This window comes from Mesocricetus auratus, unplaced genomic scaffold (assembly GCF_017639785.1).
Source record: "Mesocricetus auratus isolate SY011 unplaced genomic scaffold, BCM_Maur_2.0 Super-Scaffold_100013, whole genome shotgun sequence".
Lineage (NCBI taxonomy): Eukaryota > Metazoa > Chordata > Mammalia > Rodentia > Cricetidae > Mesocricetus > Mesocricetus auratus.
Genome location: NW_024429196.1, coordinates 47,052,030 through 47,070,337, shown reverse-complemented (window position 1 = coordinate 47,070,337; position 18,308 = coordinate 47,052,030). Strand labels below are relative to the sequence as shown.

Below are 18,308 nucleotides of genomic sequence, written 5' to 3'. Positions count from 1 at the left end.
GTCTGGTCTACTATTTATATCAGGATACAGAATTCCCTTCGGATTTTCACTTCAGGATAATAAACTCAAGTGGACAATGAGTAGAGGTATACTGTATAAATGCTAACTCAGGAAGGGGATGTGCAAAATAGATAAGGACCGTGAGACGCTCAGTGAGGAAAGGCCCTTACTATGCAAACCTGACGATCTGAGCTTGATTCAGGGAAGCTCCATAAAGGCAGAAGGAGAGAATGAACTCTACAAAGTTGTCCCCCGACTTCCACAGGTGCACCATGGCATGCATGCCCCCACCACACTATGCACACATATAAATAGATAAAGATTAAAATATATATCAGTTCTACATTAGACTAGTAATTAAAAATAATTTTATTTTGACTTACATGATTGCAAGAGTGATGAATACAAATACCACAAAACCAAAAGCACTTCCCCAACCAAAACTAAAACACAGAGGTAAATACAAAAGATGTAAAATTATTATCCATGCAATATTCAAAAAGTTTCAAATCCCAAACAAACCAAAGTCCTATAGTAGTTGTGATTTGACTTTCTATAAAAGAGACATTTCAACCATTAACAAAGACTATAGCTTATATATACTATTAACTGTACAGTGTACCTTTAAAGTGAGGGATATATGCATATATGTATTTACAAATATACAAAAATGTACAGTGGAACTTCACAGTTGAAAGAATATGTTGCCAGAAGTCTGGCAAAATTTCACTTTAAAATGAAACAAACCCTTTTAAAAGTCTTGCTAAAATGTAAATATTGAAACTAATATCTAATTGGTATTTTACACAAACACATCCAGAATACAGTTTAAATTGTACTCACACATATTGTTGTGATGTCTTGGCATACACACCCCTTCCACACTTAGTAAGTGGCTGAATCTCCACCCTGGTTCTGAGCTGCTATTGAAGCTATGCGGTGGCTTCCATCTCTCAAGGTCAGGCACTTCTTAGTCTCCTGGACAATTTTTATAGAAGCAGGATCACTTCCACTACCCCACTATTCTACCCAGTTAGGACTCATCCAAGCTCCAGGTTCCAGCCTGAAAGAACAGCACATTTTTTTCTAAATCTACTTTGGGGTTTGCATTTGTCTTGGGAAAAACAAGTACAGATGTGGAACCAGGCCTAGTGGCTCCTGACTGTAATTCCTGCTCTGGAGGCAGAGGCTGAAGAAATGTTCCAAGTTCAAGGTCAGACTGGCCTATATATCCAGTTCCAGGACAGTCAGGACTGCAATAGGGAGACTGTTTCAAGATAAAACAAAAAACAAACAACAAGAGTATGAGAAAGATGTGATAAAAAACCAAGAGTGTGATAAAGATGGTTCTTGTTAAGGAACAAAAGCTTAAACTTCAAGTTTTTTGTTTACTTTTAATAGTATAGGTACAATCTTAATGACACATATTTTTCAATAAATCTTTTAAACCATGTGGGTAGATGATATGGAAATTCTTAGGATGGATGGAAAAATGAAACAAATAGTAGCAACAATAATAATAAAAAAAACTAAGATACAAAACAAACCTTAGGTTCCTCCCCGCCACAGTTGCCCTGGGAACTCCCTAGGTAGCTGAAGGTGATCTTGAATTTCTGGTCCTACTTCCTTCCCTTTTGAGCACTGAGCTTATATGGGAAGCACACCCAGCCTATGTGGTGCTGGAGATGAACCAAAGCTTCGTGCACGCCAGGCAAGCACCCTAACAAGGAGGCTATATCCTCAGCTCCAAAACTTAGTCTCTTACAACTGATCATTTTGCCAGGTTATCTAAGAAAACTTTTCTTTGAAGAAATTTTCTTTTGTGCTTTGTTTTGTAAAGTAAAAGTAGGTAGCTGAAGGGCCACTTAACCCTGAGAGCCCAGCAGAAAAGTGGCAAGGCATATGATACTTATCCAAGTAGCACATGAGGAGTTCAGGCTTACAAACTTCCAAACAGGTGCAAAGAGGACTACTTCCAAATTTCACAGTAAAGTAAGATGGACTTTGAAGTGCCATCAGACACAACCTCGGTGAGTTCTGCACAGCCCGTTCTGTGGGCCAAGGAAAAGTAGGCAGTACAGCACAAATGGACTTTGAGATCTCTACACCGGCAACAGCGGCAGCACCCTGCAAGTCCCAGGTGCTGTCTGGCCACAGCACGGCACCCTCTGGATGGCAAGGGCCAGGTGTCAGGACAGCAGTCAGGCAGTGTTAGAGCGAAATTTAAAAGGCCGTGGCAACTTCGGTTCCATGACGACCTCCGACTTTAACACAGTCTCGAGGGAATTTGTCTAACTGTTCATATGCCAGCCGCCCGTCTTCTCCTGGATAGGGAACATTTAAACATGAATAACACTTTGCATTTAACTTCTTTATACATCACACAGGATAGCATGGTGGAGCCATGCTATTGCTACATGTTTCTCACAGTTCCTGGGGATTGGACCCAGGGCCTCGCACATATTGGACCAAACACTTTCCCACTGAACCCTCAGCCTGCTATTGCTATCTTAGCTAGTTACTAGGTTAAGAAAGAGTTGTTTTTATTCTTCTCAATTATGCTATAGATTTCTAGACAATGCTTAGAAGAACCAAGAGCCTTTGAGTTAATATTAGAGACCAGACGAAAGGCAAAGCACAAAATGCTTGCCATCTGCTGCCAATTGCACACGGCAGATTAATTTTTGTTTAGTGCATTAGGGATTTCAGTAAGGGGTATCCTTGACCTCAGTGTATTGAATCTCTATGTAACCTGAATATATTCGATATTGACTTAGTTATACTATGTCATATATACACATCATTATGCATTATATCATTATGCACATCTACATGACTAGTGGTAAAAGTTAATTTTTTAAGGTTAGGCTTTCAAGCTTTAGCTAAAAGTTAGTCTTTACCCCTGTGGTAGCTTGAATGTAATTGGCCCCCATAAGCTCATAGGGAATGGCACTATTAGGAGGTGTGGCTTTGTGGCCTTTTTGGAGGAAGTGTGTCACTGTGAAGGTGAGCTTTGAGGTCTCATGCTCAAGCCACATCCAGTATCTCAGTTCACTTCCTGTTGCCTTTGGACCAGAAGTAGAATTCTCAGCTCCCTTTCCTGCACCGTGTCTCACCACACTCCCAGCTGCCATGTCCTTCCATGATGGCAATGGACTAAACCTCTGAAACTATAAGCCACCACCTCAACTAATATTTTCCTTTATAAGAGTTGCTATGATTATGGTGTCTCTTCATAGCAGTAGAAACCCTAGCTAAGATAATCCTCTAAACACACAGTGCTTCTCCAGGCAATGATCATTCAGTTTTGTCTATAGCCACATCTTTTACTTACTTATGTGGGCGCGTGTGGGTGCGTGTGTACCACCACATGCATGTGGAAGACAGGGACAGCATTCTGGTGTCTCTTGCTTCAACTGCACACTAGCTGGTCTTTGGCGTCTGAGTGAGTCTTTTGTCTCCACCTCTCACCTCATTGTAGGAACGCTGTCATTACAGATGTGTGTGCTTCTAGCTTTCTAAATGGCTCCTGCGGACTAAGTTCATGTCAGATGTGGGCAGCATTTTACCTACTGAGCCATCTCGCTGGCCCTCATAGCAACATCTTGTATAGCTAACATTTTGAAAGTAAATTTTATTACTATTTAAAAAACTGACTAAAATATAGGAATATGAGGGCTGGGCATGAGCCAGGGATAATGTTCATATTACAGAGAGAGTCAAAAGATTGCCTTGGATATATTGAAAGGTGGTCACAAGAAAATAAATAAAGCCAGGCATGCTGGTGTAGGCCTGTAATCCTACCTACACAAGAACCCGAGGCAGAAAGATCACTACCAGTTCAAGCAAAACCTGACTAACTCAGTGAAATCCTGAGGGCTTGGTCCTCTCAGTGATCATCATGACTCTAGCCCTTTGTCACAGGGTGTCTTATCTATTGCCATTGGGAATACTGGAACGCCATATGAATTTAGGCTTGTGTGTGAGAAAAGTACACCAGTATTTGTGCATTAGGGTCAAGGAAGAGTCACAACATTGAGTTCGGGGGTGGGGTCTTCCAACTCTACTGCATATTATAATCACCCAGAAGGCTTTAAAATCCCAGTGCAGGGGCCCCCTGAAGACATCAGGGGGCAGCTTCATTGGGTGCAGCAGAGGCACAGTGACATTAGGCTCTCCTGGAGAGTTGGATATGCAAGTAGAGATGCCCGGACCATGCTGGTGAGGCGTGGTTGGTATGAGCAGCGTGGGCAGGGTGGTGGGGGAAGTGGAGGTGGTGATCATTCTTGGAGATGCATCTGGGAGTGCAGCTAAGTGAGTCTTGGGGCACAGGCCATGGGATGCCCCTCCTCAATCTACCACGGAAAGGGAGACACTGGCTGTGCTTTCCCAACTGCTGGCTATTGTTTATTTTTTAATCCTTCATTGGTATTTCAGAACCCTGATGGATAAAAGACTTTAAGCCAACAATACCCTGGGTACGTTTTAGGGAATTAAGTAACTTCTATATCTAAAAAAGCCACACGGAATAACTATTTTATCCTTTAAGTAAACACAGGCTGGTCAATCTTCCTCTGTAAACAATGGGGTATTCAACACAGCACTGGTTCTTATTAATCCCATAGTTGTAAGAAAGAAGGGCTCAAAATAAATGGGATTTTCATGGTGGTTTTAAGAACCATGAGTCTTCTTCATATGATGAAGATGTATTGTCAAACCAGAGTGGCTTTTTCCCTGGAGACATTGGCAGGATTAGGCTTAAAAGCTATTAGAGGAGCATTTTTAGACTTTAGAGTATGTGACTACAGCAAAGTTTTCTATAACTCTCTCCCGTCTTCCTTTTTCCTCCCCCTCTCTCTATGTATATGTGTAGGTAGGAACTTTGTAGACTACACTGGATTGGAACTCAATATGTAGCCCAGGCTAGCCCCAAACTTGTGGCAAGCTTCCTGCGTCAACCTTTGAAGTGTTTGGATTACAGTTGTGAGCTACCAGCAACAACTGACTATTTTATGCAGAGTTAAGAAAGGTTTTCCTGTTGGCTGAGGATGGTGGCTCAGTTGGTAGAGTACTGGCCTATCACGAACAAAATTCTGGGTTTGACCATCAGCACCAAATAAATCAGAGGCTGTGTCACAGACCTGTGTCACTGGCTCCTGGGAGTGGAGGCAGGAGGATCAAGACCATTTTCAGGATACATAGTGAGTTCAAGGCTAACCCGGGATACATGAGACCTTGTCTTTTAAAAAAGGAGAAAGAAAAAAATCTTTGTCATCCTTATCATCCCAAGTCTACCCAACTGAGCAAAAAAGGCACAACTCTTCACAAAGTAAAGGGGGAGGGGCTCTCTGGATATCCCAGAATGAAATGATGCCCAGTGAGAATAGGGCAGCGGGTAATCAGAGGTCACCGTGAGGCTGAGGCAAGTGGGCTACACAGCATTCACTGCCGAGGTCAGGTGCATCATTGACTCTAGGGTGTCATCTCATACTGACAGCCACGCCAGGATTTCTAGAGTTCCCATTTGCCTTCTGTGTCCCAGGTTCTAGCAGTATGAGACAATGTCACTGTGTAACCTCAACTGTACTTGAACTTGAGGTGATTCTCCTGCCCTAGCCTCTTCAGTGCTGGGTTACAGGTACGAGCCACCATTTTCAAAGCACAGTCTTGATTCCAAACAGGACATACACTGATGAAGTCTTGGAGATAACAAGGAAGAAAAACTCCAATTCTTGTCCAGAGAGAACAAGGGGCGTGGCAAGATCTGGACACAATCTATTTCTCCTATTCTGGGGGCAGTGACTGCACAGCCAAGGGGAAAGTGGACAGAGCAGGGGACAAGAATCTTCCTTTCAATTCCTAGGAGAATATCAGAAGTCAGCAAACATATAAAAAACCAACTCACCAAGAGACAAAAGGGTTTCCGAGGCCACGTTTCTGATTTCTTCAGTGTCAGACTGACACAGTGTCACAAGCATTTTAATGCTTTCGGTGGCCTGCCAGAGAAAACAGATTAGTGCCTGACACTTAGACCCAGTCTTCCAGGAGACTAAACAGCTAATTCTTTAAGATGTAGCCCATTGAGTCTAAAATTACCCTCATTTTAGAACTCTTGTGCTTGTATTGAAACAGCATGTTGTGTGGAATTCTTCTCATGAGTTGGGGTTGGTTTGGAAAGAGGGCTTCTGTTCCCAGAAGGGACTGTATCTTCTGGGAGAAAAGGAATAGAGCAGGATGTAGTGCCCTCAACTGGTGATATGCCCGGGTTAAAACAAGTCAGGCAGAGCCCAGATAGACTGCTGCACCCTATGTGTCTATCCGAGTGAAGTCTGTAGCAGAGACATTCAGCCAAGATGAGTCACAGCACACTAGGAGAGTGCCCAAATAAATACTTAACCAATGGGGACATTTTTTAGCAGGGGTGGGGGAGTGGAGGGGTTGGGTCACTTGAAGGTAATTTTCTGACCAAGTAACACGGAAGGCAAAATTTCCCACAGTTGTTTTCCTTCACAGATCATTAGCTTTTCCTTTTATGGCATTAATCCCTTGTTTTCATGTCCTCTCAGGTCTGCTCCGTGCCCCATGTGTCCATCTAAGGTAAGCACTAAGGTGTGGCCCTCTCGTTCCTTTCCTTGGGCCCTCTCCTAAGGTTTTTGTGGTAAAGGCGGGCCACACATGAATTCCAGCCTGTTGAATGATGCACTTCCGTTGGAAATCTGCAGCCTTTGCTTCCTTGTGTCTGCATTGGCCCTCTCCCAGCTCACTAATGCCTCCTCTAGCATGTTAGTTACCGTTGCTCAGCTATAAACTTTGTAGATAATGACATGATGTCCTGATATCAAAGTCTGGATGTTTCTGCAAACTAATTTCAAGAGAAAGGATCCGAGAACTCAGTGGCAAACTGAGTTGAGATACTTCAGTGCAGGCTTTACTTTTCTATGCTAATTTATACAAATAAACACTGGGGAAATCATTGTATCATCTCTTTGGGGGGTGGTTAAGATACTTTTCTAACATTGACCCCAAGTCACACTGGCTCTTGTGGGCAGTGGTAAATGACAATTATTCTCTACTTGGTGACTAACAAACCCTGTGCAGTCATTGTTCATGGGGAAAAGGTCCCTGATTATGCAGCTCCAAGAAGATAAGACACTGCTACAAGAGGTGCTTTGAATACGGAAAGAATCCAATATGTCCATGGCTTGTCTCTAAGGTTAACAGACTCAAGTTGTTCTAGGGTTGGCCAGGGACAGGGTCTCTGAGTTTAGATAGGAGTGTGGACCTCAGAGTTTGAATGCGGTGTGAGGCTCTGGGTCCGGACAGGGGTGTGGGGCTCTGGGTCTGCACAGGGTTGAGGGGCTTTAATTCTGGACCACATGGGACTGTGGGGCTCTGGGACTGGGTTTTACCTCCAGGCTCTTTAGGGCCAGGCATGCTGCCTTCTGTAGCTGGAGATTGGTCTTTGTTAGTGCTTCACAATAATAGAGCAAGGCCTGAAAGGAAGGAGAGATGCTGTGAGACATTTGAACTGTTTGTCATCCAAATAGTATGTAAGACAGGGGAACGTTGGGGTGGGAGAATGTCAGGGGGCCATGTGAGGGGTCCAACAGGCAGCATTGGATCTCATGGGCAGTTGGCAAAGCTACACCTGAATGAGCCTTGCAGAGGCAAGTCCCCAAGGACTATATGTCCTGAGAACCTCACGCTGTTGTTGAGCATAGCTCTGATTGTTGCCTTCATGGTCACCACATCCTTTATAATCTATGGGTTGTATGAAGACTCTCAGTGTCACTGGTACTTACAATAACAGTGATTGACTTTTTCCAAGCATTGATGCTGGAGCAGATTAATGATTCAAACGCCAGCCTTATAGACAATTTAGACATGTAGAATTGCTAATAAGATTAGATCAAGGTGTTTTTGTTAATGGCTTTGAGTTAAAAAATCTTGGGGGAACAATTTAAAGTTTAGAAAGGCACATAGTTGAATGAGGGACTCATTGAGGTCAAGAAACAAGAACAACAGCATCCTGGCTATTGCTGGCTGATGCACCTTTCTTGCTAGGATGGATTGGTGATGATCAAAGTTGATAATTAATTCCTTGTACCCATTTCTGCCCTCAGCTTCCTGATGTAAAAAACTGTTGATGAGTGGGTATGCACCCCGAGGATTTAAAGTCAAACTGACTGGTTGTTTTATGTTTATTATATAAAAGTTTGTATTTTAATAAACTTAATTTGTGGGTACTTAAACAGTTTTAAATAAAATTACCTTTTGAGATAAATAATAAAATGACTGGCCCTTTCTTTGTCAGGTGAATGTTGTGATGCTATGACAGAGGTGGGAGGAGATAAGAGAAGGTGGAGGTGAGAGTACCTAGAATGGACTACATATGGGCACTAAGTTTTCGAAGAACAAGCTTAACAATAAAAATGAAAAAAATGTCACCCATTTTTGTACTCTAAAAATAATAAAAAGCACAGAAAGATACTAGTTAAAAATATATGTATAAAATATATAAAATTACCATCTGAGATGAACTATAGCATGGCCTTTCACCGTGTTCAGGGTAAGAAAAAAATTAATGAAGTCTCACAAATTTATTCAGAATTGATTGGTGTATTTTACCAGATTCCAGACTCAGGGTTGGGAGATACGAAATAATGATTATAGGTTTTAGTTTAGTGATCAGGTTTTTTTCCTTTGTTGGTTTTTATTTTAAAACAATGCCACTTTTGCTTTTGATTAACAGAATTATGTGCATCTCTAGGGTAGAGGGCAATAACCAAAGACAAGGTGTGATGCTGAGATCTACCTCCAGTGTTCCTACCTCCTCGCATGCTCACTACTTCTGCGGGTTGAGAAGCTTTGCACTCTTCCTTCGCAGTCATTTTGAGATATATCAGAAATTGTGATGCTTGTAACCCTAGTAACATAGTTTGATAGTTCTATTCCAGGCCCACCGTGAATTCTCAACAATCCTCCTGCTTCAGTCTTTGGGATGAGTGACAGGATTAGAGCCCAGCTGTTTGTTAACGATAAGTGACAGGTAAGCCTGTGGCTTGATACCCATGACTTAGCATCCTACCTTTTCTCTGAAGTGCTCATTTTTGGAGGCTGCTGCCAAGTAGAGTGTCACAGCCTCGTTGACCTCATTGTCATCTCTGGTGAGCAGCAGAGCCAGGGTCCTGAGAACTTCCTGTTGGGCAGGGAGGTTGCTGGGTGTGAAGTCACTCATAGTTTGCAGAAGTTTCTCATCTCTCAGTGACTGCAGGGTCTGCACCATGGCAACTGGAAGGTGAGGAGCCAGAGGTCATGTTCTGATAGTACAGTGGCATGTTTGTTGAGAATGCAAGCATTTCATTTATGTTTTCAGTAAAAGCATATGCACAGCAGATTCAAGTGTATATAAAAATGCTGTCTATGATAAAGGCGGTATTTCAAACTAGTAAGAAAAGGTCAATAATTTAAATAATTGTGATGAGATCAGGACAAATTGTAGAAAAAATGTAAAGCTGAATTTCTACCTTAAAATGGCAGCAAAGATATATAGATTTCTTTTTAAAGATGGGAACTCATATAGCCTAGATCAGCCTTGAACTTTCCATGAAGTAAAAGATGACCTGAAACTCCTGATCCTCCTGCCTCTTACTCCCAAATGCTGTGGTTGTAGGCATTCATCACCTAGTACCACACAGATGAAATTGAACATTGAAATGTAAAAATATACAATGGAGAAAATAAGAAGAAACATTATCTGCTATTTTCTTAATAATCATAGTAAACACCGTTTTTCAGTCTTTCAGTCAAAACCATATGCTAAAAACCTAATTCTAGGTGAAGGGTCCAGACAGAAAGGGGAATGCCACTCAGCTGATAGGAATTTAGAGATAATATGATAAACTATAGAATTTTGAGTTCCACTGGGACAAATCGACCATGTTCTGTGAATATAGAGTGGAGTCTAACTCCTAACAAGATATCCAACAAGGATATCTCCTGGTCTCTAAAACATAACGACGAGGCTGTGTCTATTCAGTAACATGGAAATTCATGGGAAATAGACAGGAAAGGAAATTCCAAAGTTCACCTCTTGTAACGTATTCCCATGCTGAATAAAGGTGAGAACCATCTAGATATTTTTGCTTTAATTTCCTGTTTTCTTTGCTGTGGACATCTGTTAGTTCCACTACTTTGTAAGTAAGTACACCAATAAAATCCCTAAGGGAGTATCAAATAACAATTAAGCAAACAAACACAAAAAACATTTGACAATACCAATACACAGGATACATCCAAGTATCAGGGCAATAGAAAACTAATAAAATGCTTTAAATATTTGATATTTAACAGCATGAAGCATATTAACTTTAAAATAAGATATAATACTTTATAAGGAATAATCATATTTGGGATATTAGCTCAGAGTGCAGTGCTTGTCTGGTATGGGGGATCCTGGGTTTAATCCCCTACTATTGCAAAAGCAAGCATAAAAACAAGCAAACAAACTCCAGTCTAAACAAGACACGATTTTGAAATCTAAAACCATGCATGTTCAAATGAAAAATTGAAGTCTACAAGCAGGAGAAAGAGATTTGAATATATATTTTCTATTTTCCAAATTTTCTGTAATGCAAAAACTATTTTATAATGAAAGAAAAAAAAGGCATTTAAAAATAAGGGAAGGACTAAGGGTAGGGTTGGGATCGTAGCCCAGTTGGTAGAGCCTCACATATACAAAGTGAATGGGTTCAGTCTCCAACATCACATCAACTGGGCATGGTAGCACACACCTGTAATCTTAGAACCTGGGAGATAGAGGCAGGAAGGTCAGAAGTTCAAGATCATCCTTGGCTACATAGTAAGTCTGAAGCCAGTCTGGACTAGTGACCCAATCGAAAACCAAAAATAAACAAAAGCAAAACAAGAGAGATGACTCAGCCTTATGAACACAAACTGCTTTTGCATAGGATCAGAGAACTTCATTCTCAGCACACAGGTGTAATGGCTCAACTCTTTAAAACACCAGCTTCGGTGGGTACAATGCCCTCTTCTGGTCTCTGTGAGCACTGCACTCACCTGCACAGACCCATACTTGACATATATACACATAACTTAAGATAAAAATAGAAGTTTAAACAAAACAAAGACAAAAACAACCAACCAAACAAACAAATAAAAGCAAAAAAACTGGGTTTCAGAGATGGTTCAGAGGTTAAGAGCACTGGATGCTCTTCTAGAGTTCCTGAGTTCAACTACCAGCAACCACATGGTGGCTCACAACCATCTGTAATGAGCTCTGGTGCCCTCCTCTGGCCTGCAGGCATACTTGCAGGCAGAACACTGTGTACATAATAAATAAATTAATTAAAAAAAGCAAAAACCAAAAAACCAAAACCTAAGTCTAACAAAAAAGCAAAAACAAACAAACAAAAAACAACCACAAAATTTCCCAAGGGTTAAAAGGTATTTTTCCCCCACTGTCATTCCCCATTCCTCCTGCTGAGTGGGTAGGTTGTATCAAGGTCTATCACTATGAGTTGGGACTATGAACTGCCACACTAAGCCCTGAGTAATTCATATATCTGCTAGAAAACTGATCTACACTTGGCAAGCCTAGTATCACATGTATGCCATGAGGCATTGCATCTGTAAGACAGGGCCTCCCTGACCTGGTCATTTGTGCCAGGCATATCCCCTGCAAGGCTTTCTCTAAAGCACATGTGTCCCATGCTGGGCAGAAATGTCTCCTTCATGATGCCAAACAACATTGCTGCATTGCACATTGCTGCAGGATTTAATGTTCTGGAAAGAGCAGAGAAAACCTGGAACTAAGCCAGACTAGTTGCTGCTCTGTGGTGCTGTATCAGATGCTGCCTGGTCCCAGAGAATACACCCTATTCCTCCTGTCCCTTTAGCCTGGATTGCTAAATCTTGGTGACTTTATTGAGCCAGAAACTTTATTGACCTGAGAGCCAGAAACGAGTCCCTGCCCAATATCTTCTGCTGTCCTGAAGAGCGCGGTTCTCTATTCAGATATAATATGCACAATATTTGAAGCTCCGTGTGAAAGCATTGGGCTGAGCTTGCCTTACCCTTAGTCACCCCTTCACCATCCTTGAATGGCCAGCCTATTGTACTTTCTATCTTTTCCCTTCTCACTGTCTCACTCCCGTCTTCATTTGGAGTCCATTTCTGTCTATTCTGAATAAGAATTCCACCACAAAAGGCAATATGAAATAGCACTGCAAATAGGCTGAGAAAGGACGGAACGCAATAGGATCCCCAGTCACCTGCCAATTTCCTGTTTAGTGAACCCCTGCTGGGGACCAGTGTGCCTAGTGAGATTCTGTTCCAACACCAGGAAGTTTACTAAAGTTAAGATCTTGAAGTCACTGAAAAGGCAAGCTCAACCGTGGAGGGCAATCCTCACTAGTAGTCTTGAGTAGCAAGACCAGAGCTGGCGCCAGACCGAGATACTACTGCACCATGACAGGAGACCACATCCTACCTTGTCTGGCCAGCTGGCTCAGGTAAGTCTCCAGGTCACTCACACCATGGCTGGTAAAGAAGCTGTGATACTGGAATACGGTGATGACTTCCGAGGAGAGGCAGGAGGGAAGTAGGGGCTCAGAGCGGTCCAGGATTTGGGACACCAGGGTTCTAAACACTGGGAAGGAATAGACAAAGTGACTTAAGGAACATGACCACTTATTCATTTATCCATCCATTCATTCACTCACCCATTCATTCAACCTTTATCAAGGTATAGCATGATGAATGTGATAACCACTACACTACGGAAAATGTGACTGTCATAGGATGGATTGTACCTCCTGAAATGTGATCAAAATACACCTCTCCTTTATAAGCAGTTTCTGACTGGTGTTTTGTCACAGCAGAAAAAAAATAATGAATACAGAATTTTAAAAAATGTCACCGCTGGCATCCTGCTTGCTCGGCACCATTTATAGTCTAGCTGACTAGCTCATCTTTTCCTAGGGGAGCGTGTATTTCTTTTTCAGGGCTGGCCTTCATATGCACCCCTCCCTGCCCAGGTTACAGGGGAGGAGGAGCATTCTCACTGCGGTTTGTACCTGGTTCTGCCAGTCCTGGATATTCTTTGTTGATAGTTTTGGCGAAGTTGGCCTCCAGCTGTTGGATCACTCTGTCAGCGGAGCTGTGGTAGACCCCAACTGGGCTGCAGCACTTGGTCCAGAAAGACAGCAAAGACAGCTTTTTGTGGAATTCTGGTATGGCTGGAAAAGAATGGGATGTTGCTGAAAAGATGAAGACAGCTACTTGGGTGGTATGTGCAAGGTATCCCCAGGGACATTTTAGCTTTTCTTTCGTGTTTTGTTTCGATTTCTCTGTGAAACAGTCCTGGCTATCCTGGAACTCATTCTGTAGACCAGGTTGACCTTGAATTCGCAGAGATCTGCCTGTCTCTGCCTCCTGACTGATGGCTTTAAAGGCGTGCACTACCACTGCCTGACTTTCTCTTTTGTGTTTTTCACAGATTGTACTTTTATTTTTTAAATACTTTAATATAATATTATTAATTAATTATATAAGACTAGGTCTCATGTAACCCATTTTGGCCCTCAAAGGATAACCTTGAACTTCCAATTTTCTTGTCTACCCACAGGCAACTTTCTTTCCTTCTTTCTTTCATTCTGTAAGCATTTGAGAGACAGAGAGAGAGAGAGAGAGAGAGAGAGAGAGAGAGAGAGAGAGAGAGAGGGAGGGAGAGTATGTGTGTATGTTTGTGCATTTGTGTGTCTGTGTGTGTGTCTGTGTGTTACTGTGGATTGATCCAAGGATCCCATGAATGCTCCACTACTGAGTTATACCTCAAGGCATCATTTTCCTATTGTTTTTCAGATATGGTCCTGCCCAGGCTAACTTTGATCTCACTTTATATATAGCACAGGTTGGCCTTGAACGGGTCATCCTCCTGCCTCAGTCTCCTGAGTAGATGAGATTGGCTACATCACCACAGTCACTAAGAGTGCGGTTTTCAGTTGGAACTACTATAAGATTCTTTGGGGATTGGCAGGTGGTACAAAGAAAACCCCCTCCTCCCTGGATAGCAAAGGGAACACAGTGAATGCTCAGTTGTTTGCCCTCAAAGTATGCTCTGTCCTGGGGAGACCACACTTAATGCCTGTGATCCATCAGCAACGACCAGGATCATCAGGATCAGTGATGCAGATTTCAGGAGAAGCCGTCAGAGGGGCTGGAACACAGTAGTGCTTGCTGGAGGAGCCTTTCCCCCTGCCCTGTGGCTCTCAGGCCAGAATGAGCAAACAGGACGGCAGCAGGGTGCAGGCCGAAGTCACACTTGTGGGTGGCTATGATCAGGAGGAGCCTGGGACACAAGTCATTTGCAGCCTGAGTATTTGCCACTTTCATACCTTTTGGACGTCTGCCAAGGTCATCTGCTTATAGCAGGAGTAGGCAGTAGAGGCAGAAGCTCATAGAGAGAACTTCAGGGGAGCTTTAGGCTCAGTCACAGATTACCTTGCCTTCATCAAAGAGTCCAGTGGTCAGATCACAAAAAGTCAAGGGCATCTTCCCCATGCCAAGTTCTTTTGGAGCTAAGGAATAGTTCAGTTGGTAAAGTGCTTGCCTTGAAAGCACAAGGACCCGAGTTTGAGCCCCAGGACCCACAATTAAAAGGCTGGTGACATAGTGCTTGTAACCTCAGTGCTGGGGAGGATGAGGCAGGAGGATCTCTGTTACTTGCTGGCTAGCTAGCCTAAATCTACTTGGTACGCTCCAGGCCAGTGAAAAATCCTGTTTCAAAAACCAAGATATCATCCTAAAGAATGATATCTGGGGGCTGGAGAGATGGCTCAGAGGTTAAGACACTGGTTGCTCTTCCAGAGGTCCTGAGTTCAATTCCCAGTAATTACATGGTGGCTCACAGCCATCTATAATGAGATCTGATGTTCTCTTCTGGCCTGCAGGAATACATGCAGGCAGAACACTGTATATATAATAAATAAATATAAAAAAGAGAGAGAATGATATCTGAAGTTGGCGTTTGGTCTTCACACACATTGCACCCTTCCCCAAAGTTCTGCCTCACACACCCTTCAGAGCCAGGCTGCTCTGTAGGTTAGGAGTCCATGCTGTTTCTCTTTCAGGAAACACCGCCTGTGCAACAGCGTCCACTGGCAGCGGGGGAGAGTATTTAACGAATTAGAACAATTCAGATTACCTGTCCTAAAGGCAATCTCGGCAATAGAAAACATCTGAGAAGCCCTGCAGTTGTGTGCCATTTCTGTGCTTTTGAGAGTCCAGCGGGTCTGTGTGCTTTGGTTCCAGGGATGGCCTGCAGGTGGCGCGCTTACCTTCCACTACAGAGGTGATGTTCCCGAGGTTTTCGTCGCTCACTGCTGCCAGCTTCTCCATCACTAGCACCTGCCTTGACAGCTTCTCCAGAAGACTTCTTGCCACAAAGGGGATTTTGCTGGAGAAGACGATTTGCTGACAAGACAAATAAAAGCCCTTTTCAATGATGTCGAGGGCAGTGACCTTGCCCTCTGCGCCCTTCCCAAAGCGGTTGCCCAGGCTGACCGTTGCAACGCTTTGTCCCTGCCTGACAATGTTCCTCATTCTCTGCCAGTTCATGACATCATATCTGTTTATGTTACTTTCAGCCCCTTTCACATATGTATATGTTCTGGAATTTTCTCAGTGGCAGAGCTTCAAGTTATTGTGATTTTTCCACTTTCCTCCCTTTCTTTTTTCAGACAGGGTCTGCCATGTGTTTCAGACTGGCCTGAAACTATTAGCTCGGGCTGTCCTCAAACTCATAGCCCCATGCCTTAGCTTCCCAAGTGGTGAGATTTTTGGTATAAACTCCGCACCCAGCTCTGCCCTTGCTTCTGTGTAAACCTCAGCCTCTTTGAAGACAGCAGAGGGTTAGGGTGGTGGGTAAGCAGAGAAAGATTTGCTTTACAAACTGCATGGTTTTATTTCCCTGTTTCCAGGCGGAAAATTCAGAGCATATTCTAAAGCCATTCTTGTAGTCAGAGCTACCCCGGTGCAATCCAAGAACACAGTCTGCGAACCTGGTGCCACTCTGAGCTCTACACATGTATTAGCTCACACAGTTTCTCATACCGCCATCTCGATTTTGGTGACAGGAAACTGTGTGACTGAGGCAAATCGAGGTTAAGTAACTGGCCTAAGGCCACATAAGCAGGCGTCGGTTTCACTCGTGTGCAGGATACAAGGAAAAGAAGGTCTGAGACTGGAAGGACCTAAGTGACTTGCTTAATGGCTCTGCTCCTTCTCTGTCCCTTGGGGGCCTGCCCAGGTGACCTGGAAGTCAGAGATGGCAGGCATGGCTCATGGGTGAGGATGACACTACCGTGCCATACTGTTGAGAGCATTCGGACCCTAAGATAAGTGGCATTCTCTAACTTCAGAGTCTAGCAGTGAGCCTGGTGTGCTGTGCACACCTGTGATCCCGATGTGTGGGAAGAAGCGGCAGGCACTCAGCTACACGGTAAGTTCAAGAGCGGCCCGGCTATGAAACAAAATGAAACGGAAGTCTGGCAATCACTCACTAGTGTCTTTCTGTGAGCAAGTACGGGACACACACCTCATTTCTAACGTTATAGTGGACTCACAGAATGCCCATTTTTAACTCTCCCCAATTGTATACCACGTGATAAGGAAACACCCTGTCTATGGAGTGAAAGCCAGTGGGGAACGGGGCTCGTCATCCTCACTCCTTCAGCCCATGCCCTTTTTTGTCTTTTGAGATTTTAACTACATTGTTTTCCTCTCTCCTTTTCTCTTTGCAAAATTTCCAAAATGCCCCTCCTTTCTCTAAAATTCATTGTCTCTTTTTTCATCAACTGTTACATACATACACGTATATGCATATATAATTCTAAGCACAACCTGTTCTGCCTGTATAATATTACGTGTATGCATGTTTTCAGCCAGCCTGTGCAACACAAACCTTCAATGTTTTTCTAGCACAGATCTGCTCCACAAGAGAGTTGGACTGTCTCTCCTGGCCCTGCCAGAGAGGAGCAGTGTACTGACCACTGCAAACCCATCAGCCTTTGGGAAGCACTTTACCCCCTCCATGGAAGAGACTTCTCTTAGGTTTTATAAGAGTGACTTCACCTCTCAAAGGCTGGCTGGTGGTTTGCCTAGCACATTGTCAGGGTCGGAGAAGGTAATTATAGATCTGAAAGAGTCTTAGGTAAATAGTGGCAGCTTGTAAACAGTGAGTAGCTAGAAGGAAACATAAATCCTTTGTTTGTTTTTTGAGACAGGGTCTGACTCTATTGTCCAGGCTGGTTTCAAATTTGCAGCAATCCTCCTGTCTCAGTCTCCCAAGTGCTGGGATTGCACCACATCTGGTTCCATTTACTCAGTAGGGAAACCACAGCCTCTGTGAGGCTAGTTGTTGATGTTACAGCTGGAGCCTCAACACTCAGCAGATCTTCAAACATGGTGCAGGGCTGCCAGGCACCAGGGTTTTGACAGCCAGCCCCTTTGTCACGGCACGCGCGCACACACACACACACACACACATTCACATACATACTCACATTCACACACTCACACACACACTCACTCACTCACACTCACTCACACACACTCACACACACTCACACACACACACTCACACACACACACTCACACACACACTTCACCTCTGTGCTTCAGTTTCCCCATCAGGTGGGTCCTTTCTTTTCTTTGAGGCAGTGTCTTGTTGTGTAGCCCAGGTCTGTTTTGAACTCTGGATCCTCCTGCATCTGTCTCCTCAGTGCTGGGGTTACAGACCTGTACTACTATGCTCAGATAGCGTCTTTATTTGTGGCGGAAAATCATATTCTTCTGTATCTCACATAAATGTGTGACCAATGCCGCCCAGCTCCCAGCCTTCCCTCACTGCTCTCCCTGCCATTTGGCTTTGGCTGGCCTAGCGACCCAGCACTTTTTCTCCTCTGAGGCCTGTCTGAGTGGCTGGTGTCTGTAATACTGTGGCTACAATTGCTTCTGTGTTCTTATCCTGTTCCACACATACACCCAAGCAGTCTGGGAGAAGATCAAGGCAGCGAGAAGACAAGAAGCTGGGCAAGAAGGAAACATTTCAATCCAGGCCTCTGGGAAAGTGTCCTGTTCAGGACATCTGGCAGCCTTCCTGCTGCAAAAGACCCTCAAAGCTTTGGACTGCAATACCTCAGGTGGTAAATGTTTCAGTTCCCGTTGAAGTGGGAAATGAGAAGAAGGCCCTAAGGTGTTCCAGTGTGACAGCTAAGTGGTGAGAT

At 43.6% G+C, this 18,308-nt stretch overlaps 1 protein-coding gene across 5 annotated transcripts in view; it reads right to left on the bottom strand.

Moving 5' to 3' along the window:
- Nucleotides 1–351: 351 nt before the first annotated feature.
- Ripor2 (RHO family interacting cell polarization regulator 2) overlaps nt 352–18,308 on the bottom strand; it is a 110,805-nt gene continuing 92,848 nt past the window's right edge. For all 5 annotated transcript variants that reach the window (XM_040755719.1, XM_040755721.1, XM_040755722.1 and 2 more), the window contains 7 exons: nt 15,360–15,495; nt 13,098–13,259; nt 12,512–12,670; nt 9,089–9,291; nt 7,410–7,493; nt 5,906–5,996; nt 352–2,324 (listed from right to left, as the gene is read on the bottom strand). In XM_040755719.1, the coding sequence (XP_040611653.1) occupies nt 2,224–2,324; nt 5,906–5,996; nt 7,410–7,493; nt 9,089–9,291; nt 12,512–12,670; nt 13,098–13,259; nt 15,360–15,495 (936 nt within the window). In that variant the 3' untranslated portion in view covers nt 352–2,223. The remainder of the gene's footprint in view (nt 2,325–5,905; nt 5,997–7,409; nt 7,494–9,088; nt 9,292–12,511; nt 12,671–13,097; nt 13,260–15,359; nt 15,496–18,308) is intronic.